At 59.3% G+C, this 22,357-nt stretch overlaps 2 protein-coding genes across 9 annotated transcripts in view; one reads left to right on the top strand and one right to left on the bottom strand.

The window, feature by feature from the left end:
- PRODH (proline dehydrogenase 1) overlaps window positions 1-15,310 on the top strand; it is a 23,807-nt gene extending 8,497 nt beyond the window's left edge. For 2 of the 5 annotated variants that reach the window (XM_055374912.1, XM_055374911.1), the window contains 11 exons: window positions 2,129-2,163; window positions 2,651-2,800; window positions 4,674-4,738; window positions 4,920-5,036; window positions 5,445-5,524; window positions 6,428-6,509; window positions 8,049-8,141; window positions 8,249-8,395; window positions 9,351-9,526; window positions 10,904-11,002; window positions 14,565-15,310. In XM_055374912.1, the coding sequence (XP_055230887.1) occupies window positions 2,129-2,163; window positions 2,651-2,800; window positions 4,674-4,738; window positions 4,920-5,036; window positions 5,445-5,524; window positions 6,428-6,509; window positions 8,049-8,141; window positions 8,249-8,395; window positions 9,351-9,526; window positions 10,904-11,002; window positions 14,565-14,916 (1,396 nt within the window). In that variant the 3' untranslated portion in view covers window positions 14,917-15,310. Of the gene's footprint in view, window positions 1-2,128; window positions 2,164-2,650; window positions 2,801-4,673; window positions 4,739-4,919; window positions 5,037-5,444; window positions 5,525-6,427; window positions 6,510-8,048; window positions 8,142-8,248; window positions 8,396-9,350; window positions 9,527-10,903; window positions 11,003-11,279; window positions 11,612-14,564 lie in introns of those variants that run through there. The other 3 variants (XM_055374908.2, XM_063704906.1, XM_063704907.1) reach the window with 3 other exon arrangements.
- DGCR6 (DiGeorge syndrome critical region gene 6) lies at window positions 13,853-22,357 on the bottom strand. 4 transcript variants are annotated; one of them, XM_055374916.2, is made up of 5 exons: window positions 21,603-22,357; window positions 21,362-21,522; window positions 17,793-17,893; window positions 17,037-17,177; window positions 13,853-14,256 (listed from the first exon to the last, which is right to left on the bottom strand). In XM_055374916.2, the coding sequence occupies exons 1-5, from the start codon at window positions 21,710-21,712 to the stop codon at window positions 14,011-14,013; spliced, it is 759 nt and encodes a 252-aa protein (XP_055230891.1). In that variant the 5' UTR covers window positions 21,713-22,357; the 3' UTR covers window positions 13,853-14,010. The 4 variants fall into 4 exon arrangements, with proteins under 4 accessions (XP_055230891.1, XP_055230888.1, XP_004063050.3 ...); XM_004063002.5 differs by lacking the exon at window positions 13,853-14,256 and adding an exon at window positions 16,003-16,551; XM_055374913.2 differs by having other exon boundaries at window positions 21,362-22,357.

Here is a 22,357-nt window from a genome sequence, read left to right as displayed (position 1 = left end):
ACCTGGCTGCCCCTCTGGCCACTGCACGTGCTGTGTGGTCATCTTGGCCACTGCTTGGCTGTGTCAGCCTGGTCTGTGCTCTGGAGGTTCACGGAGAGGAGCAGCGGTAGCCTATGGTGTTCTGCCTCTGAGTGTGTCAGAGCAGGAGAGGGAGCAGCCCTGGCTTCCCCAGCCTCTCCTGCCAGGCCCACCTCAGAGGATGAACACAGCAGCTGTGGGAATGCTGAGCGGGAACTCATCTGCCTGGGGACCTGTCAGATAATGATCCTGTTTCATGAAGGTGGGCTGCCTCACAGGCAGACACCTGTGTGGTTAAGTCCCGTGTTATCCAAACTGTGGGCTGTGCGGTTTCAGGATGGGACCTTCTCTTCAGGGTCATGGAGGCCCCTGAGACCCTGTCCTCACTGTCTGCTGTTACTTGCCATGAGGGTTTCTGCCCTGGGCAGGGCCCTGGCTTCCGCCCCGGCCTTAACATAGACAGTGAGTCCCCCTTGGGGATGGCTTTTCCTGGCTGTACCCAAGCCTTGGCGTGAAGGTCCTAGGGCTGACCTCATGACTGGTCTTGAGGTGCCCAAGCCAGGGGCCCAGGAGCTCCCTGTCTCAGGCAGGGGTTCACGTGCTGCCTGCCTGTTCCCTAGTCACATGGTGACATTCCACCCTCTTCTGTCACATCTCTGTCAGCATAAGGTGGCCAGAGCATATCTGCCTGCCAGCTCCCATCACTGGGCTGCAGCCTCAGGGGCCCTGGCAGCACATGTGGAGTCCCTGGGCCATGTGGGGCTGCCCAGGAGTGGGTGGGAGGGAAGGCCTCCTGGCGGGGGCTCCTGGCCCAGGGCTTGCTCCTTGAGCAGCCAGGTGGAAAGTGGGCAGCTGAGGCCCCTTGACATGGAGGCCTCTGGGATGCGGCTCACTGACCACTGCTCTGCCTTTCCCCTTCCCGGCATCTGAGGGGGACCCTCTCCTTTCCTGTGAGTGTGGGCAGAGCTGCCCCTGAGGGTCCGAGCGCCTCTGGGGAGCTTCAGGAAGGCTCTGGGTGCTGTTGGTCATGCAGCCGAGCTCTCTCCATGGTCACTGACTTGATCAGGGCTTGAATATAAAGTCAGGTGACCCTCAGAGCTGCTCTGGGGGCCAGGGAGACCATGGTCGCTTTGTCACAGCAGACTTAACGGCCGCAGCAACTCTTGCTAGCCTGGGTGACACAGCACTGAAACCAAGTGCCAGAAGCAGATTGTGGCCGTGGGGAGGAGGAGGAAGAAGAGGAGGCTCTGGCAGGGGTGCAGGGCTGGTGGGGGAGGGGAGCCAGGTACCCTAGAGAAGGGAGGGGCCGGGGGAAGGGGGTGCTGGCCAGGCGGGGATGGAGAGGCACCTGCAGGAAGGACAGGGGCTTGGCTGAGCAGCCTAGCGGGGGACAGCCTGCATCCTGGCCTCACTGGTCTTGAGGTGCCCAAGCCAGGGGCCCAGGACTTTGGGCATTACTAGGAAATGATGGGAACCCTGGGTGGAGTGGCGTGAAACAAGATGAGATGGTAAGATCTGCTTTCACTTTAAAGGAACATTTCTGGTTGTTGCTTGGAAAAGAAGTGTCAGGGGCAAGAATGCTACAGGAGGGCCGGCCTGGAGGACAGGGCGGGACTGCAGGGCTGGCTGTGGGGGGGCAGGAGCCTGTGCTTGCATCAGAGCTGCCTGGGAGACCCTGGCTCTGGGGCGGAGGCCTGAGTAAGGGGTCCTCGCTGGGGATTTGGGGACCTCTGTGTGCTGGTGCCTTCCCGCCTCCGTTCCTCTCAGCCCTGACTGGCTCTGTCTTGGAACCAGGTAACTACCTTTATTTGAGAACCTGCTGCAAGCCCTGGGCTGTTCTGAGAGCTCAGGAATATCGTTCTGATTTCTCCACCCACAAGGAGCCCCGGGCTTCCTGAGCCCTTGGGACACAGCAGCCCCATAAACTGCTGCCCCTCCCAGGCCCAAGTGTTCCACCCCAGGCTAGGGGTGGGGCTGGGGCTGCACCTTGGAATCTACCCTCCACCGGGGTTGTGGTGGGGCCCTCCATGCAGCCTCAGTGGGAACGTGCCTGTCACCTGAGGCTCAGGTGGTGTGACCCTGACCTTTGCTCTCCCCCTCCTTCCCACAGGTCCTGCACCTCAGCTGCGGAGAGGGATGGCAGTGGTGAGTGAGAGGCTGCCGCGCAGGAACAGACTCCCTCCCGACTCCGCACACCCCTTGGTGGCTCAAGAGAGTCTAGGCTGGGGCACAAGTGGGCCTTGGGGTGACGTTGGAGCCCGGGCTCCTCCCTATGTCCAGGGCACCTGCACTGTCGCTCTGGGCTCTGACATACTCGCAAGTGTCTGGGGAGACGCCCTGCTCCTTTTTCGTGGCCTCCTGGTGGACCCAGGCCTTTGTTAAGGAGACTGCCGTCCTGGCCTCATGAGGAGGCTTAGCCAGGGGGATGCAGCACTCCAGGTGGAAGAGCCGCGGTGTAGACAGGAGGGTGGGCTTGGGGATGGGAACCATGGGGCAGCGCAGTGCCAGGGCCAGGCTGGCAAGGCCACTACGCTTGGAGCCCTCCTGAGGGCAGGGGCCCTGGGGTATTGGTGTGTGGGTGCTGGGGGTGGGTGTTTGGAGCTGTGCTCAGGCCGTGCATGCGCTATTCCAGGCACGAATAAGCGGGACAAGCAATACCAGGCCCACCGGGCCTTCGGGGACCGCAGGAATGGTGTCATCAGTGCCCGCACCTACTTCTACGCCAATGAGGCCAAGTGTGACAGCCACATGGAGACCTTCTTGCGCTGCATCGAAGCCTCAGGTGGGGCCCCCTCTTTGCTGGCTATACCCTTGCCATGTCCCAGCCTCAGTGGACCCCTGGGCTCGTGGAGGTGCTGGTGGGTGAACACCAAGCTGGGGCAGGAGCCAGAGGGCTGGGTTCTGATCACACTTGGGTCCCTCACTGTTCAGCCCCTTCCTGAGGGGCCCCACTGCCTCCCAGAAGGCATCTCCTCTCCTGCCCCAGCTCCCTGTTCCCTGATCCCGCCTCATGCCCCCCACCCTTCTCCCTGGCTCAGGGCCAGGACCGGGAGCTGTAGGAAGTTGGTCCATGTCAGCTGCCGAGCCACACTTAGCCCGGGGTGGAGGTTCCATTCAGGGAGCTGGTGCCGCATCTTCTTCTGTCCTTCCCTGACACAGCCTCTGGGGGCCAGCGGTGGGGGCAGCAGGTGCTTCCAGGGCTAGAGAAGCCAGAGGTCAGCAAGGCCCAGTGTCCTTCAGTGTTAGAAACATCCGACCTGCACAGCCCCATGCTGGCCCCAGCAGCCCTCCGTCAGGGGCAGCGGGTCCCAGGCCTGTTTATGTTTTTGTTTGTTTGCTTCAAATGAGACTGGATCTTGCTCTGTCACCCAGGCTGGAGTGCTCACGCCTCTAATCCCAGCAATTTGGGAGGCCAAGGCGGGTGGATTGCCTGAGCTCAGTTCAAGACCAGCCTGGGCAACATGGTGAAACCCCGTCTCTACTAAAATACAAAAAATTAGCTGGGTGTGGCAGCAGGCGCTTGTAATCCCAGCTACTTGGGAGGCTGAGACAGGAGAATCACTTGAATCCAGGAGGCGGAGGTTGCAGTGAGCCAAGATCGCGCCACTGCACTCCAGCCTGGGCGACAGAGCGAGACTCCATCTCAAAAAAAAAAAAAAAAATGAGGTGTCACTATGTTGCCCTGGTTGGCCTGGAAGTCCTGGGCTCAAGTGATCCCCCCACCTTGGCCTCCCAAAGTGCTGGGATTACAGGCGCACACTACCACACCCAGCTAATTTTCATATTTTTTGTAGAGATGGTGTTTCACCATGTTGCCCAGGCTGGTCTCAAACTCCTGGCCTCAAGCGAACCTTACACTTTGGCCTCCCAAAGTGCTGGGATTATAGGTGCATGCCGCTGCACCTGGCACTTCTGAGCAGTGCTTGGAAGCCGCCTCCTGACGGGGGCTGGGGGTCAGAGTGGCCAGCTGAATGCTGGGCCATCAGGGTGAGGGGCGTCTTCTCCTCATCCATTGCCTGTTCTCCTGGGGCAGATGTAAGGGGAAGGCCCTGCACTGGGGTGGCGTGAAACAAGATGAGATGGTAAGATCTGCTTTCACTTTAAAGGAACATTTCTGGTTGTTGCTTGGAAAGAAGTGTCAGGGGCAAGAATGCTGCAGGAGGGCTGGCCTGGAGGACAGGGTGGGACTGCGGGCTGGCTGCACGGGGGCAGGAGCCTGCGCTTGTGTTAGAGGTTCCTGAGAGACTCGGGCTCTGGGGCAGAGGCCTGAGCAAGGGGACCTCGCTGGGGTGTCTCTGTCTTAGCCACGCTCGGTGTTTCTGGGTCCTGTGACCCACGTGTGAGCAGCCTGTGGTGCTGGTGGCACAGGGGAGGAAACCGAGGCAGGGAGCCTGTGGGGGCTGCTCGGCAGGGGACAGGCAGCTCCTGTGGCCACTGCTGTCCCACACCTGCATGGAAACACAAACCCCGCCACGGAGCCCCCTCTCATCTCTACAGGGCCTCTAGAGCGCCATGTGCAAGGACTTCATGGGCGGGGTGGGGTGGGGTCAGGAGCCTGCTGTGGGCTGGCCAGGCCCTGGCCCTCCCTGTCCCACCCTGCGCTGCCTCCATGCACCTCTCAGGGCTGTCATGGCTTTTCCTGTGGCTTCTGACAGGTAGAGTCAGCGATGACGGCTTCATAGCCATTAAGCTCACGGCACTGGGGAGACCCCAGTTTCTGGTAAGTGCTAGAACCTTCCACCTGCAGAGTCTGGTGCTGTGTGAGATCTCAGGGCAGCTGTGGGCATCCACCAAAAACACAGGTGCCCATGCCTTAGAGGCCTGAGCTGGCCACAGGGGCTGTGTGGGGGACTGGGGTGGGCAGGGGCGTGTGCAGATGGCATTCAGGCCTGCGTTTGCAGCTGCAGTTCTCAGAGGTGCTGGCCAAGTGGAGGTGCTTCTTTCACCAAATGGCTGTGGAGCAAGGGCAGGCGGGCCTGGCTGCCATGGACACCAAGCTGGAGGTGGCGGTGCTGCAGGTGGGGCAGCATTCCCCTTCCCTACTCCCGTGGCTTGTGAGGGGTGGGCACCGTGGGGTCACACGAGGCATGGTGGGCAGTGGTTGGAGGTTTGGGAACTCACCCAGGGCATGTGGCTCACTCTGCAGCTGCTGGGGTTGGCCTGGTGGGGAGGAGGAGGTCAGAGGGACTCTGAACAGAGAGGGGAGATGCTGGCAGGAGGGCTGGAGACCCAGCCCTGCAGGGCGTGGGCGTGCATCAGCAGCGGGGTGGGAATAGACCTGTCTCTGCAGTAGAAACAAACCAGACATGGATCCTGTTCTTACTAACGATGTAATAAAGCCAGAAACAGCACCAGAGGCCAATGGGTGGGGGGGAAGGATAAAATGTGAGTGAATGGGGCTGATCCAGGCCTTCTCACTTCTCAAGGAAAGTGTCGCAAAGATGGGCATCACATCCAGGGCTGAGATTGAGGACTGGTTCACGGCAGAGACCCTGGGAGTGTCTGGGTGAGAGCAGCCCCCAGGCTGAGAGGACACGAGCATCAGCCATGGTTCCAGCCAAGCCCCAGTGACGTCTCCCAGTCCTGGCTGCCCTGCCTGAGAGGGTGGGCCCTGGGATGACAGTGCTGAAGGAACTGCTTTTCACACAGCAGGACTTGATGGCTTCAGGAGTCCCTGAGGCTGGGGCTGGGCTGGGCAGGGGAGACACAGGGCCAGCACAGACCCCATAGAGGGCTCTTTATAGAATTATCTGCGTCGAGAGCAAAGGTGGCACTCTCAGCCCTCCCTGGAGTCCACGCTGGCAGGTGAAAGATCAGAGCCCCATGCCCCATCCTTGGAGCCAGGGGCTGGGACCCAGATCACCAGGAGCCTCCAGTTGAAGTGGGGAGGTGACTGGGGTGGTGCAGTAGTGAGCCATCCCCTCACACACTGCCAGCCTTGCCCACTGTGTCCTCCCTGGCCCCCCGGAGCTGTGTCCGCCTCCTGCCTGGCTGCCTATGCTCGGCCCCTCCACAAGCCCAAAACAGCCCTAGGGTACTCAGTGTTTTCAGAGCCGCCTAGATGCAGGACTGTTTGTGTTTTGGTTTTAAATTTATTTAATTAATTAGTTTTTTATAGAGACCAGGTCTCACCATGTTGCCCAGGCTGGCTTCAAACCCCTGGGCTCAAGTGGCCTGCCAGCTGTAGCCTCCCAAAGTGCTGGGATTATAAGTTTGAGCCACCGCACACCGCTGGTTTTAAATTTTTAAACAGAAAACAATATTTATATTTTCTCTGTCTTTTAAAACTGAACACCGAGGTGAGTTTTGTGGTGGGTGGTGAACGGACAGGTTTGGGCCTCGATCCCCCACCCGACCCTAGCACCCACAGGTCGGGTCGCCCACTCTGCTGATGTGCCTCCTCCCTCAGCACCGTGGACCTGCTGGACTGGAGCAGCCTCATCGACAGCAGAACCAAGCTCTCCAAGCACCTGGTGGTCCCCAACGCACAGGTAACACCTCCACTCCTCAGTGAGGCCCAGCTCAGCAGGGCGCTGCGCTAAGAAGGGAATTCAGCCTGCCACATGTGTCTCTTGTTGCCTACCCTGGGAACTTAACATGACCAAAATCACTGCACACTATGGCCCCACAGACCCCCTATGGTCCAGGGGGAAAATAAGACAAACCCACTAGTGTCCACAGAGTGCTTGGCGGGACAGAGACCCACACGGAGCCTTAAGACACCACAAGGAGAGGCGGTCTGGGGGCCTTCCCCAAGTCATCTGTCTTGTGCATCAGGTCACCCCAAACTTCAGAGGCCTAAAACGGCAGCAGCCACTCTGCTTCTGCCTCATGGTTCTGGGGTTGACAGGGCTCAGCTGGGCAGTCCTCCCCTGGGGTCTCCTGGGTAGCTGTACTCACAGAGTGGTGGCGCTGGGACCTGGGGGAGGCGCCCACTCACATGTCTGGGAGTTGGTGCTGGCTGTGGCTTGGACTTTTTCCCAACATGGCGGCTGGGCTCTAAGGGCCAGTGTCCCCTGAGACGTGAGAGCCAGGCAGAAGCTGGGTGACCTTTTCCTGCCTCGCCTCAGAAGTCACACGGTGTCTTTTCTGCCAAGTTCTGTTTGTTAGAAGCATGTCACCAGGCCAGCCTGTATGCAGCGGGGAGAGGAATGAAACTCATTTGCCTGTGGGAGGGGGGCCCAGGACCTGGCAGACTGCTTGAATCCACAGCTTAAACTGGGATTCAAAGAAAGAACAGAAGCACCTTCAGAAAACATCCTGCAGAGGCAGCTTTCCATGACACATCTAGCCCCAGTCCACTAAGGGCCCAGCCTCAAACTTAGAGCCCCCAACCCAGAGTCTCGGGGTGCAGTGCGTACCGTGTGGCTGTGCACCAAGGCCACCAGCTGTTGGAGACTTTAGCATGGTGTAGCAAGGGATAGAGTGGTACTGTTTGTTGAGGCAAGGCTGCTGGGGCCAGCAAAGGGGTGAGTGGGAGGCCGTGCGGGATGGGTCCCCACGGCCTCTGAGCACCAGCTCCTTGAAGGCCTCATCCTGGTGATTGCCCTGGTCCCTGGCTACGTGTCAGCACGTGCTGCACAACTGCCCTGTCTGCCTGTAGCCAGGGGTCTTCCTCCTGGGCCCTCTGCCTGCTCCAGGCGGAGCCCTTCTGTTTGACAATTGGGTGATCAGTGTTCACTTGTTCAATGTCACATGGGAGCTGCAGGGGGCTCTCCCACAACGGTGGGGCCTCTGTGGGAACTGGGGAGTACACACTTCGGAGTGCAGGCCTGGACTGAGCCTGGGGCCCACTGACATGGGCACTGAGCTCCCTGATGGTACCCCTAGGCCCCGCATAGGGCAGTGCACTGGCTGCGTTGGAGGTTCAGGGGCACTGTGCTGCTTGTCCAGGTGGCCCTCCCTCCCAGCCCTGCACAGACGGGTGAGAGGGTTCCTGTGGGCTGGGAATACTGAGAGAGGTTTAGCCTGGGCCTCAGGGTGGCACTTTCCAGCCCTTGCTGTGGCCTGACCGCGTGTTGCACCCCCAGACAGGACAGCTGGAGCCCCTGCTGTCCCGGTTCACTGAGGAGGAGGAGCTACAGATGACGAGGATGCTACAGCGGATGGATGTCCTGGCCAAGGTGAGCTGTCCTGCTCAGGCAGAGGGGACTGGGACTCGTGGAGAAGAGGGCACCTGCCTCACTTGAGCAACAGTTGCTCCCACTCTCCCACCCCCTGCGCCTCTCAGAAAGCCACAGAGATGGGCGTGCGGCTGATGGTGGATGCCGAGCAGACCTACTTCCAGCCGGCCATCAGCCGCCTGACGCTGGAGATGCAGCGGAAGTTCAATGTGGAGAAGCCGCTCATCTTCAACACATACCAGTGCTACCTCAAGGCAAGCCCCCGCTCAGCCCCTCCCTGCCTTGGGGCTTGGAGACCCCACAGGAGGGGCTCCTCTCATCTGAGCTCCCTGGCATTTGCCTGGTTTTACACTCAGCACCCACCAGGGAGCTCATGGGATGGAGGAGGGAGTGGGCCGTGCCCCCAAGGGGTTGTTGGGGTCTTCTGCAGCACAGCTCACCCAGCAGGCCCCAGGGTCCAGGAAAGAGCCCCTTAGGTGGTGGCCACAGCCAGGCCTGCAGAGGAGGCCGAGGCCAGGGTGACTGCCTCAGAGTAGCAAGAAAGGCCCGCTGCCCGCAGCCTCTCCCCTGGCTCTCAGAACCAGCCAAGAGTGTCTAAGGAGCAGGAGGAAGACAACGATCTTTATGAGGGTCCACTAGATGTACCCGACACCCCAAACTTGGAAGGCATCACATGACCATTTCCTCCAGCATGTTTTCAGTTCAGCGCCCCTAAGAACCTCCTGAAAGCTTTGGGCCCTCCCCGGAAAGACTCACCCAGGATGTCACATGTATTCAGGGAGCCCACCCTAGCCTTTGGGCCCCAAACTGCTCAGGGATGTTAGCAGGTCCAGAGCTCTCAGGGGTGAGCCGGGTGCCCAGAGGACACAGGGTGGCATGGGGAGGGGTCCAGGCAGGAGCACGCAGTAGGCACCCCTCCCGGTCGGCCTGGGAGTCTGGAGCACATGATGGCTGCTGGCGCCTGAGCTGCACCCACAGGGCCGTCCACAGGCCACACAGGAAGTTGCAGACATCCCCACTGCCATTGCTCCTTGGGGACAGAGGTTGGAGGCCCATCCTCACCCACACCTGCTCCAGGTGCCCTGAGCTGCACCTCCCCAGGCAGCTGCTGCCCAGCCCTGGTGACTGCACCTGGGCCCAGGAAGGCCCCATCCTGCTGTCACTTGGGCTTGCCCAGGCTCCCTGTGACTTTTGGCCCTGGCCCCGCAGGATGCCTATGACAATGTGACCGTGGACGTGGAGCTGGCTCGCCGTGAGGGCTGGTGTTTTGGGGCCAAGCTGGTGCGGGGCGCATACCTGGCCCAGGAGCGAGCCCGTGCGGCAGAGATCGGCTATGAGGACCCCATCAACCCCACGTACGAGGCCACCAATGCCATGTACCACAGGTGCACAGCTCTTCCACCCCTCTGTCTCCTCAGGGCAGGGCGCCAAGAAACCAGGCCTGAGGGAGAGGCTTGGAGAGGCTGCTTGGGGCTGACCCTGTCCCACCCTGCTGGGGCCAGAAGCCCCCAGCCTGAGTGGCAGCCACGTGTGTCCTGAGGCCAAAACTGATATTTCCTCTGCTTTTGTGTCATGTGTTACTTTTTCAAAAACATTAAGGTTATTCTTTTATAAATATAGAAAAGCCTATTGAACAAAGCAAAAATTGGCCACAGTTCCCTGAGCCTGCTCCTGCAGACACTTAGATCCAGAGATGTGCACGAGCACCTGGTCCTCCCCACCCTGCAGGCTCAGCCTGTTTGCTTTTCAGTTCACACAGTGGGATCGCCCATCAGCTGTTCTGCACCTGCTTTTACTGCTCTAGTTTCTTGGTGATCTTTTCATGTAGCACAGGCTGGCCAACCATGGGCTTTTCCTCTTAGAGGCGTGTGTGCATGCTGCAAATTCAGAGAGACCCCAAGTGTCTCCTGGTTGGCTCCAGCTCCCCTCCTGCAGCCGCTGTGCATGTCGTGCCACAGCGCACACATCTCCGCCATTGTTGTTTGCGTTGTAGCGTGTCCTCTGCCCGATGTGTTTTTCATTTTGTGTTCCATCTGGGTCCTCTTGTGTGGGCTTGCAGAGTGGTGCTGTTAACAGCCAGCATGGGGTGCCCGGGGCTATGTGTCCAGCATCTTTGATCTTATTGGTTTTTAGTCTGGTTATTGTAACGGACTCGCTGGACATACCGTCACCCTCTGTGGTACACACGGGCTGTCAGGGGTTTTGTGTCTGAGGATGCAGCTGTCCTAGGTTGCTGGAAATGGACTTGCTGGGTCAGAGAGAATGTGCGCATGGTCAAGCCTGCTGAGTGTCCTCGCTGCAGGAGGGCTGTACTGCTCGGGCTTCCTGGTGCACCGGGATGCCCACCCCCACTGTGCCCTACAGGGACCTGCTTCCCTTTTATTTCCTTGCAGGGCCAGGGGTGCACTGTACAATCCCTCCCCAGAAGCAAAGCTGTGTCTGTCATGAGGCTCATGGGCATGTTTGGGCTGGTCCCCAGAGTCACAGCACGTTTGATGCAGGGACTCTGCCCCCCAGCTGGTTCTGCGTGAATTGTCTGGTCCCAGACATCGCTTTTGCTTGGTTACTGGTCTTTCTTTTTCATGAGGTGCTGGGCGGGGCAGATGCTGCTCCTGTTCCTCCTGATCCTGTGGATACCCTTGGAAAGAGCCAGCTCACTGGATGGATCTGGGTCTGCCCTCGGCCTCCTCTCTGTGCAGCTGGTAATGAGAGGTGCAGGCAGCCACAGGCCTGGAACTGGGCTCACATGGCACTCTCCACAGGTGCCTGGACTACGTGTTGGAGGAGCTGAAGCACAATGCCAAGGCCAAGGTGATGGTGGCCTCCCACAATGAGGACACAGTGCGCTTCGCACTGCGCAGGTAGGTGTGCCCCACCCTGCACCGAAACCCCACCCCAAGCCGTTGTCTCCTCCGGCTGGGGAGAGGTGGCAGCAGCGCAGAGCTCAGGGTGGGCAGAGCGACCTGCTGGGTGGTCGGGCATTTGTGGGGAAAGGCTGGTGAAATGAGCTGGAGGGTGGCTTCAGTGGGCAGGCCCAGGCCCGCTGGCATTCTGGACATCGGACTGTGAGAGCACAATGGCTTTTTGCAGTTACGTTGGTTTTTAAAATTAACTTTTTTTTTTTTTTTTTTGAGATAGAATCTCGCTCTGTCACCTATGCTGGAGTGCAGTGGCATGGTCTCGGCTCACTGCAACCTCCGCTTTCCAAGTTCAAGCAATTCTTCATGCCTCAGCCTCCCAAGTAGCTGGGATTACAGGCACGTGCCACCACGCCTGGCTAATGTTTTGTATTTTTAGCAGAGACAGGGTTTCACCATGTTGGCCAGACTGGTCTCAAACTCCTGGCCTCAAGTGATCCTCCCTTCTTGGCCTCCCAAAGTGCTGGGATTACAAGCATCAGCCACTGTACCCAGACTTTTAAAAATTAACATCTGACTTGTTAAACTTCACAATTAAAAAACTAAATTTCATTAGGGTATTCGGATGGCTCCTGAAAGGTACAAATGCAGTGTTGGAGCCCAGTCCCTCAGGAGGCCTCCACAGTGCCACCTCATTAATACGCCCTTAACATTTTAACTACATCTGGAATGTAACGGTTTGTTTTCTCTTTAAACATTTGTCCCATGGAGCACAACTTCGGTAGAATTCTAACAAGTCAAATGCAGAAGTTAGATGAAATAAGTTCTTGGATACTCCTGTACTGTCACCCTGGTCTTATCTCATGCCTTAGCCCAAGCTGTGCACACAATGGGGTCCTAGGTCCCCCTCCCCTCCCAGATTCCGCCTTCCCAGGGATGGGACCCCCTAGAACCCTCGGGGGCCTGGGCAGTGGCCTCGTTGGCTCTCGCCTTCCTAGGAGCTGAGCAGGAGCTCCACTCTCAGCAGGGCAGGGTGCCCCAGATCCAGGGCTTGTGGCACGAGGGGGCTCCCCAAGAAGCTGTGAAGCCACAGGGCCAGGCTTGGGGCCAGGGCTGCAGCCAACAGGACACATCCTGGTGCTGCTCAGGGAGCTGACTCACGGCTCTGAAATCATTCAGTGATGCCCACATTCAGCCTTTGTTCATGATGCTGCTGCCTTTTCATGGCCTGAAATTGCAGCACACCCATTTTTGTGCCCTGACCCTCTGCTAATTGTCATAGATATGTCAGTGATGGGACAGACTCACTTTCTCCACACACACAGGCCTGGTGGCCAGTACTGCCCAGCACTCGGGACATAGACAGACTCACTTTCTCCACATGCACAAGCCTGGTGGCCAGCAGTGCCCAGCACTCGGGAGCTGGACAGGCTCACTTCCTCCACACGCACAGGCCTGGTGGCCAGCACTGCCCAGCACTCGGGAGCTGGACAGACTCACTTTCTCCACACGCACAGGCCTGGTGGCCAGCAGTGCCCAGCACTCGGGAGCTGGTGGGGGCTCCTCTCAGCTTGTAGTCAGGACTCCCAGCCTCTGGGTGGACTCTCAATGCTGGTGGACTCACAGCCTGACTAGACACATCACCATCCAACTCCGAAAGGACAGCCTGCCCTCAGCAGGGCTTCCTCTCTCCAGTTTCGCCCCGGCACCTGTCTGTCCCTACTATCTTGCTGTGGCAGTGGCTTCCCCAGTGGACACAGCTTCCCCCTCCCCTGAGTGGCAGCCGGGCTCTCTCCTCTTGGCCCCAAGGGGCCCTGTGCCGGGCTCCCCCAGTACCACGCTCACATCCCTGCCTGAGAGGCTGGACCCCTGCAAGCTTCAGCTCTGCCCCTGCTGTGGGTGGCTGGGGAGCTCTGGGGAGCTGGGGTCCCCTCCCATGGGTAAGTAGTTCTAGACTATGGCAGCTGCTCTGTCCTGTGCTGGGCCCAGACTGCCACACCACCCACCCTCAAACAACCCGAGTTGGCTTTGGCCAAGGAACAAACCAGCCCCAAACTTAGAGGCTGGAACAGTGGCATGTTCTGTAGGCCAGGGGTGGGCTGGCTCAGCTGATGCTTCTGCTGCTGGTTGTGCCTGTGTCCCTCCTGCATCTGTGATCTGGGGCCGGTGGGGCCTAATGAGCTCATTCACGGCTGGTGTAATAAAGGAGAGTGCATCCCGGGTCCAGCGTCCCACAGGCCAGCCCAGGCTTGGGCACGTGGTGGGCTCAGGCTTCCAGAAGGCCTGGAGAGAGCAAGCCTCTGCTTGTGTCACCTTTGGTACCTCCCTGCTGGCAAAAGTGCCTCATGAGGCCAAGCCCAGATGCCAGGTGGAGTGAGCCACTGTCCTGCGCTGGGAGGAGCCGCAGTCACATGGCAGAGGCTGTGCACACCAGCAGGGGAGGGGGCAGCCAGCAGTGGCCCCCGGCTCTCGCGTTCATGTCCTGGGGTTGAGGAAGACACAAGATGGAGACCAGGGCGATGTGGCAGAGATGGGTGCCTGCTTTAGACTGGGTGGTCCTGGGTGATGCGTGAGCAGCAGGCGGAACTCGCCCCTGGCTGGGGACCCCAGTGCTGTGCAGACCAGCGAAGTCGGGATACCTGCATATAGGAAGCTGGAGATGAAACTTGAGAACTGTCACTGCATGGATATTTCAGACCCTGAGAATCTTTGTAAGACCCTATAAGGGGTGGTGTGAAGACAGGACAGAGTTGAGGGCCCCACCCCAATATCTGAGCAGTGCTAATAGATATATAATGCAAGCCACAACTGTAATTTAAAATTTAGTAGCTACGTTAAAGGAAAAAGATAAAATGAATTTCAAGAATAATTTTAATTAACCCAAAATATTCAAAATATTACTTCAAATTGTATTCCAGTTGCTTTTAGAAAAGCAACGCGGCATTGTGCATTATTTTTCTACAAAGTCTCCTAAGTCCTGTGTGTATTTGACGTTTGGAACACATCTCGATTCAGAGCAGCCGCCTTCCGAGGACTCGGGGGCTGGTGGCAGCTGTGTGGGACACAGCAGCTGTGGGGATGGGGCAGAGCAGCAGCCCACAGAGGGCGAGGGCAGGGGCCGGAGACCAGTCATACCACAGAACCCTGGAGGGGCTTGAGGACGGGATGGCAGGAGAGCTGAGGAGCTTCTCTGCCCTGTGGGGCAGGCTGCTGGGTGGGTCAGGGCCCGAGGAAGGACTGCACCTCCAAGAAGGGAGCTAGAGGAGAGGTGAGAGAGGAGAGGGGAGGGAAAGCAGGAGGGAGGCCTTGTTGGCTAAGGGCTGAGGCCTCCCCAGGGAGAAGAGTAGGGCAGCCCAGCAGAGTCCTGCTGGGAAGAGGCCTCACTGGGGCAGGGCCAGGCAGAGCCCATACCCCAGCCCCACCTTGCAGGGGATGAAGTCTGGAGAGTGCAGATGGGGCACCTGGGGTGGCAGGACAGGCTCAGAGCTGGGACAGGAGCCCTGTATCCCTGCACCGGGGACAGTGTCCTGGAACTGGCCCTCAGTTCCTGGCTTCACCTGCACAGGATGGAGGAGCTGGGCCTGCATCCTGCTGACCACCAGGTGTACTTTGGACAGCTGCTAGGCATGTGTGACCAGATCAGCTTCCCGCTGGGTGAGTGGGGCCCTCCCTGGTGCGATGGGGTACGGTGCTGGGCCTGGGCCTCATGGTGTATCTGCCTCCGTGCAGGCCAGGCCGGCTACCCCGTGTACAAGTACGTGCCCTACGGCCCCGTGATGGAGGTGCTGCCCTACTTGTCCCGCCGTGCCCTGGAGAACAGCAGCCTCATGAAGGGCACCCATCGGGAGCGGCAGCTGCTGTGGCTGGAGCTCTTGAGGCGGCTCCGAACTGGCAACCTCTTCCATCGCCCTGCCTAGCACCCGCCAGCCCACCCTCAGCCTCCAGCACCCCCTGCCCCCGCCCAGGCCATCACCACAGCTGCAGCCAACCCCATCCTCACACAGATTCACCTTTTTTCACTCCACACTTGCAGAGCTGCTGGAGGTGGAGTCAGGTGCCTCCCAGCCCTGCCAATGGTGGGGGCACTCAGGTGTGGGCCGACCCTGATACCTGCCTGGGATAGCTGCTGGTAACTGTTAGGAACTTTCCTCGGATGTGTGGGCCCAAGGCCCCCACCTCTGTGACCCCCATGTCCTTGGACCTAGAGGATTGTCCACCTTCTGCCAAGGCCAGCCCACACAGCCCGAGCCCCTCGGGGAGCAGTGGCCGGGCTGGGGAGGCCTGCCTGGTCGATAAACCACTGTTCCTGCAGCTGAGAGCCCTTTGCCCTCACACAGGGTCAGCTCTGGGCAACAAAGAGGGAGTGGCTCAGACAGGGTCAGAGAAGTCTCATCCCAAACTCTGGCTTCCAGCATCATCTGTTCCTGGGGGCCAGGCCCTGCGCAGACCTGGCCACCCAGGGTGCTGGACACCCCCAACCCTGACTCCACAAGGACCCAGCAGGGCCCATTGGCCCAGGCCAGCACGGAGGGGACCCATGCAGATGCAGAGGCCAAGCTCCCCAGGTGGGCCTGGCACGCCTCCCCGCAGGGCTCCTCCTCAGGCCATTCCTGCCACCCTGAGTCCTCTATCCCAGTGACCTGCATCAGGCTCCTCCTAGTGGTTCCCACAGGACACTGACCAGGCTGCAGCAGGCGCATACTTACACCCCGGGACTTCTCCCATGCTCTCCAGCCCCCAGCCCCACAAAGCAGGCTGGATGTGGTCCTCATGCCCTGGGGCTTGGATGGGGGCCCCTGTACAGATGGCAGTGACAGCATCCTGGGACCAGGGCTGGGGCAGGAAAGGCTGGAGGGTCCCAGTCTCTGTGCAGGGGGAGGGGTGGTGGGCTGGGCACACAGCCCAGGAAGGGGCCCCCAGGTAGAGGCCTCTGCTGCAACAGAGGTGGGGGCCCTACCAGGGCCCCGGTTATGGCAGAACCTGCAGCTATCACACAAGCCACATGTGGGCCACACTGAGGCATCTTTATTTCTCTGGGTCACACAGAAGTTGGGCCTTGGAGCCTCTTCTGCATGGGGGCTGCAGCTGCCAAGGGAGCGGCTGAGACCAGACCAAGCACTCGGGTGGGCCCCAGTGCAGGTTGGGATATGCCCCGTGGAGTAAGGTGTGAGAACCCCCAGCCTCACTCTCTGCCGGGTCCTGAAGCAGACAGCAGCAGGCTGGCCCAGCCTCCCCTTTATGAGACTATCCTAGGGTTTGACAGCAAGTCCCAGATGAAGGGTGACAGGCAGCTGGGGTCCACCTGGCCTCTCCTCAGCAAGGGGAACCCCCTGCAGGCAGCTGGGAAGGCAGTGGCCAAAGGTCAAGAAGATGAACTCTGCCCAGACTTCTGCTGCCTGTGGCTATGGTGGGACAGGGCTGCCTTTCTGGTCACACTGGGCAGCAGGCAACTGCCAGGGACCTCCTAGTCCCAGGGCTGCCTTCCCTGCCCAGCAGCCCCTCTGCTGCAGCTTCCGGATGAGTTCCAGCAGGTTCATCTGCAGCATCAGCTCCTGGGATACAGAGGGGCCCCATGAAGGCCAGAGTGACCCCCAGGCCCCTTTCATCCCGGCCCAAGGGTGCCAGGCAGTGAGCCCACGGGGCGACCATCCTGTGAAGCCTGGTCATGGCCTGCCAGGACAGGGTGGAATCTGAGCTTCTGCCCCCAGCAGGGCCACTCGGAATCTGAGCCTCTGCCCCCAGCAGGGCCACTTGGAATGGCATGCAGGAGGGGAGCAGAAGAGGGCCCTGTGGGGCACAGCAGGCCTGGGGAGGGTGGGCAGTGCCCATGGCTGGCTGGCTCACCCCCCTGTAGGGAATGGGCCTGGCCTCCATGCTGGGAATGGCACAGAAATCCTTTCCAGAGCCTCAATCCTTCCACTTCACCCCCTATACCCTGAGCCTGGCTCCCCAGGGACCAGCAGTGAAATCCCAGATGGAATGGGGCCCAGGGGCCCAGGGGCACTCGGGCTAGGGCAGAGCAGGCCCAGGCACTGACCTGTGGGTTGGTGGTCACGTAGAAGCCAGCCACCCCCGCCTTCTCCAGTGTGCTCTGCTGGTCAGCCACCTTCCGGTCCAGCTCCAGGACGATTTTCCGGTCCATCGCCCGCTGCTCCTCACGGATCCGGTGCTCCACCGCCTGCCGTGGGGCCGGGGGCGGCGGGGGAGGTGAGGGCAGCTCAAACACATGCTCCTGCTGCCGTCCCCAACAGCACCAGCTCTGACACCACCAATGCATCCTCACCACACCCAGGCCTCTCCTCGGCCATGTGAACCCCTGAAGGGGGCCCCAAGGGGCTTCCACGAATGCTTTGACTTGGGGCTGCCTTGGGACCACACACACATCTCCGCAGGCACACCCTGCCCCACGACTTGTTGGTTACATGCCAGTCTCTGGTTGTCCCTGTGCTCCCGGGGAGAAGGAAGGGCCCCTTCCTGGCTGGCCCCATCACCCCACCATTGCCTTTGTACCCCCCGAGGCCACCTGCTCTGTGGAGAACCCAACCCACGAGGGGCACTAATGGACTCCAGGGGAGCACCGATGGGCCTTCACCCTCCACCCAGTCCCAGCACACCTGGCACCCTCAGCGAGGAGCCACCTGGTGGGACTCACTAGGCCTCCAGTGTCCCACTCAGGCCCGGGGTGGCCACCCACACCTGAGCCCCACACACCCCTTCGGCTCAGCCCAGTCAGCAGAGCCAGGTGGTGCCCACAGGAGAGCTGGGCCGGCCACCCTGCCTGCGCCCCCGGTACCTCTAGTTCTCGCTGCTGAGCCGCCTGAAGCACAGGCAGGTTGTGGGGCCGGCAGGCCTGCTGGGCTTCCTGGTGCTTCTGCCGCAGCGCCTGCCTGAGCACTGGGAGGGATGAGAGCCCGTCAGCAGGCGGTGGGACTCGGCAGCAGCCCTCACCCATGGGCACCTGCCTTGCCAGTGCAGCAGAGCAGCCAGGCCAAAGGGTTGTCTGCACTGGGGAGGACGCCAGCCTCCTCCATCCTCCCACCCCACTGTCACCCAGGGCTGGGCCCTTATCTGGTGGCAAGTCTCCAGGGGACTCCAGAAGGTGCGGGGCACTGAAAGAGAGTGGGGTGGGGAAGACTGGCCAGGTGGGGCCAAAGCTGCAGCCCCAGACCCAGGGCAGCTGGAGGAGGCAGGCGGGAGGGAGGCTGCAGTCTGAGGGCTTCAGGGCCCCCGTGGCCACAGGCCGTAGGACATCTACTCAAGTGTTGGAGACCACCTCAGGCAAAGGCATGGGAAAGGAGCAGGAGGAGCCGGGTCGCTGACCCTGAGCATGGGACCTCTGCCCACCAGGTGTGTGGTTGGCCCCTCCACCCTTGGTGCTGCCCTTCAGGGTGGGCAGCCCCCTCCCCCATTTGCAGCTCCCAGCCCCTACACAGCACCAGAGGGAGAAGGGTGAGCTGACCTGGGAGGCCCAAGTTTGGGATGAACCTGGGGTGTCATAAGCCTGTGAGGCTCTGGGCCAGGGAGTCTGTGTGGCTTTGAGGGGCTCACCCTCGGCCACCAAGCAAAGCTCCACTGTCCCTGCTAAACTGTGCACAAACACAGATGTGCAAACTCTAGTCTGAAGGGAGTGTACAGAGGAAGCGATCATGGGACATAAACCATCATGGCAAAATGGAACATGGAGCACCCCGCAGCTGGCGCCAGTGCATTAAGTGCCAAATGGCTACAGTTCCCCAGGAAGGAGGGGTCCCTGGCCACAACAAAACGCGAAATCCAACACTCTGTTCCTGGGAAGAGCCCTGATGTTGCAACTCTTCTCTGGTGGCAAGTCTCCAGGGAACTCCACGGCCCCTGAGGCTCCCCTGCAGGTAGCCTGGCTCCGGCTATGCCTACAGCCTTCCCCAATCTCCTGTTTCTTGGCATTCTGTACACACCTCGACGATGGTATTTACCAAAAGCCCCCCTCAAGACAGCTCCATAACACAGGGAAGCAGGGAAATGCCATCTCCTTCACTCTACTGATCAAACATTGCTACAAGTGCCAGGTCCACTACCAGATTCCACTAGATACACAACCAAAAGGCAAGAAGAGAGCCACGCCAGCTGCCAGGGCAGAAGGGGCCTGGCCTTAGACACGACCGGGAACACAAAGGAGGCAGGAGCAGCCAGTCGCCCCTGCCAAATCAGCAGGAGAAGCAGAAAGTCAACGCAGGCATGCCTGCTGCTGGTGGAACCAGGACCTGGCCCAAACCTTCTGAAGCACAAACAGCATTGGGACCAGGCAGTTACTGAAACTCCCCATCCTGCTAGAAAGAACTACAACTCTGTGGGAAAATGGCCGATTCCAGGACTGAGACACGGAGAAAACAAGAAAAGATGAGCCTGAACACGTACCTGAACCAGAAAGCAAGAAAGTGCTCACAGAATGATGGGGCGGCATCTAAAGGTGCCTGGAGCGCCCCCAACTGGCCACACATGGCACAGTCTGGGCATTAAGGAATAATGAGCCATGCGCTTGGGATTAGTAAACTGCATGCATCTTACAGCTCAATAAAAAATTTTAAAAACACAGTCGCCCAGACATTTAGGGGAAGAAGTAATGCCAATTCTACACAAACTCTTCTGGAAAACTGAAGAGGAGAGAACACTTCGAAACTCATCCTATAAGGCTGGCAAAAACCCTGATACCCAAACCAGATATTACATGAAAACTATAGACCACAGTTTATCATGAACATAGACCAAAACGTTCTTAAGATTTTAGCAAATCAAATCCAGTGTACATAAAAAGGGTACTACAGCACGACCCAGTAGGATGGAATTCAAGTGACTGTAATTCACTGTAGTAATAGAAAATGATTCACCACGTGATCATCTCAAGAGCTGCCAAAAAGGGGACTGCCAAAATCCAACATCCATTCTTGATAGAAACACACCAATCCTGGAGCAGATGGACACTGCCTGCCTTCTGGGGAAGGGGGCCTTGCACCGCTAGGAGGAATTTTTGCCACATTAAACCTGCCTCTAATCAGGCTCCTACCAGCAGTCCAGTGTACAGTAAACCCAGAGAGTGGAGAAGCAGGTTAAATGCACGAGGAAGCATTTCCTCTGATAGATCCAGAGCAGGGCATTCTAATTATAGAATTAGACTCTATAAAAAGTCAATGCCACAATAAATGCTGGGGACTGTTCCAGAAGCAAAGAGACCAAAGTAACCAATTGTAGTACATGAACTTGGACTGGATCCTTACTTATAAAGCAACAATTTGCCACAAGTTAGGTACCATGATGTGGCCGTGCACTGAAAGTCAGGAGACACCCGGAACAGTTAATTTCTCAGGGGGCTACCCTCTGCAGCTGTGTAGGAGACCGCTCTTGTTCTAGAGCACTTGCTCCCAATCCAAGGCCAAGGCTGACCCCACCCCCCTGGTTGTCTGGAGGCATTCTTGGTTTTCAGGACTAGGGAGGGTACCCCTGCCATCCTGCAATGCGCAAGACAGCATCTCACCATAAAGACTTACCCAGCCACAAATGTCAACATGGCTGGGTTGAAAATCCTGGTCTCCAGGAATGCTGAAGACTCTTGGTGAATGCTATGCTGTCACATGTATGTATTTTGGGATATCAAGAACTAGAGCAAAATGTTAACTACTGAACTTTCGGTGGAGAGCACAAGCGTATGCACTACACTGTCTTTTCAGTTTTCCCAAATGTTTGAACTTTTAAAATAAGAAGTTTGGGAAAAATAAAACAGCAAAGGTGGAAATCTGATGGTGCAGGGGGACCTGCCCTATATAATTTGCAGGAAAGGGCTCCGAAGCCCAGGAAGCATGCGGCTCAAGTGGGAAGCTCTTCTGGTTTGGGAGGGCGCCACAGGAGAGAGTGCTTAGGAATTTGATGTGCAACTAGAATGAGGCCCTGCAGACCTGAGAGGGAACTGACCCTGAAGGGCGCCGCACAGCTGCCAACAGACCTCCAACTACCCAAGGGCGCTGCTCAGCTGTCAACAGAACTCCAATTACCGGAGGGCAACGCAGTCAGATCTACCACCAGAGTCAGCCTGCCGGCCAACCAAGCACGGAGGCCTAGGGCCATCAGGCCTGGAAGGGCGTGAGGCACAGGGAAGCCCGAACAGGGAGTTTCTGCTAAGAAGGGGGTGGGCTGCGCAACTGAAAACAAAACTCGTTGGACACATTGGTCACCAAAAAGGCGCTGTCTCAGTCTCTGCGCCCTTGATTTTGTTAATCTTAGGGACCTCTTCCGAACACTCCCAAGGAAGGAGCCGAGCTGCACAGATACCAAGAGCTGCCGGGAGGCGCCGACCCCGAGGAGGCGGCACCTCCTCCCGCTGCCCCCGCGCACCTCGATGCTCGTTCTGTAGGCGCAGGCGCTGGTTGTACAGGCTCTTTTCGGTGAGGTGCTGGATCTCCAGTAGCCCCTGCACGATTTCGAACACGGTGCCGTCGAGAAGCGTCAGGGCCAGGTCGCTGAGCGTGGTATAGGACAGGCGCTGCTGGAATGAGCTGCGGGGTAGAGGAGCGCGGTGAGCCCCGGCGGGACATGATGCGGCCTCGGCAGGCAGCCGCCCGCCCCGCCCGCGTACCTGGGCAACTCCTTCACCAGGCTCTGTAACGCCGACAGCAGCTGGTAGTGTCGCTCCTGCTGCCGGGCACCGTCCGCCACCTCCTCCAAGGCGCCCGCGTAGCGCTCCATGGCGCGGATGCCCGCTAGCCGCCGGCTGCAGCGACGAGCGCCCCCAGCTCACGTCATCCCGACCGCGGCGCATCCCACCCCTTTTATGACAGTCCGGAGCGCAGCGCGCCCCGCCCGTCTTACGACAGTCCCCGATCGCGGCGCGCCTCGCGCCTTCCCCGCCCCTTGCGTCATTCAGAAGGAGACGCGCCCCGTCCCTCCGTGGTGGCTGCAAGGAGGGTTTCGCTCAGCTGAGGCTCGTACCTTCCTGCTCCCCGGGCCACCTTAGAGGCGAGACTCCATCGCCTGGATATCGCAGGACCATGTAGAATCCCACCGGCCCTTGCTGAGTCATTGCGGACTGAGGTCCGGGCTCCGCGCCGGCGCGCCTGCGAGGTGGACTGTCCCGGTCACCGGCCTTCCCAGAGGGAGGGGTCTCGGGCCAGAGCCCACAGGACCTGGGTCTAAGGCACCATCGCGGCCGAGCAGTGGCGCTGGGGTCTGTCTGCGTCCTCTCTGCCCCCGGAGTGAGACAGACAAGACCACCCTAGAGCCTCTGGGCCAGGAGAGTTGGAACCGGAGTCCCCATCTGGGCCTGCCGTGGTGGCCCCGGGGTGCCCGGCCCCCAGCCGGAACCGCGAGCCCAGACTGCGCTCTCCTCGCTCC

This window comes from Gorilla gorilla, chromosome 23 (genome assembly GCF_029281585.2).
Source record: "Gorilla gorilla gorilla isolate KB3781 chromosome 23, NHGRI_mGorGor1-v2.1_pri, whole genome shotgun sequence".
NCBI classification, from domain to species: domain Eukaryota; kingdom Metazoa; phylum Chordata; class Mammalia; order Primates; family Hominidae; genus Gorilla; species Gorilla gorilla.
The sequence above is the reverse complement of the archived record's forward strand: the minus strand, read 5'-3'. Positions and strand labels throughout refer to the sequence as shown.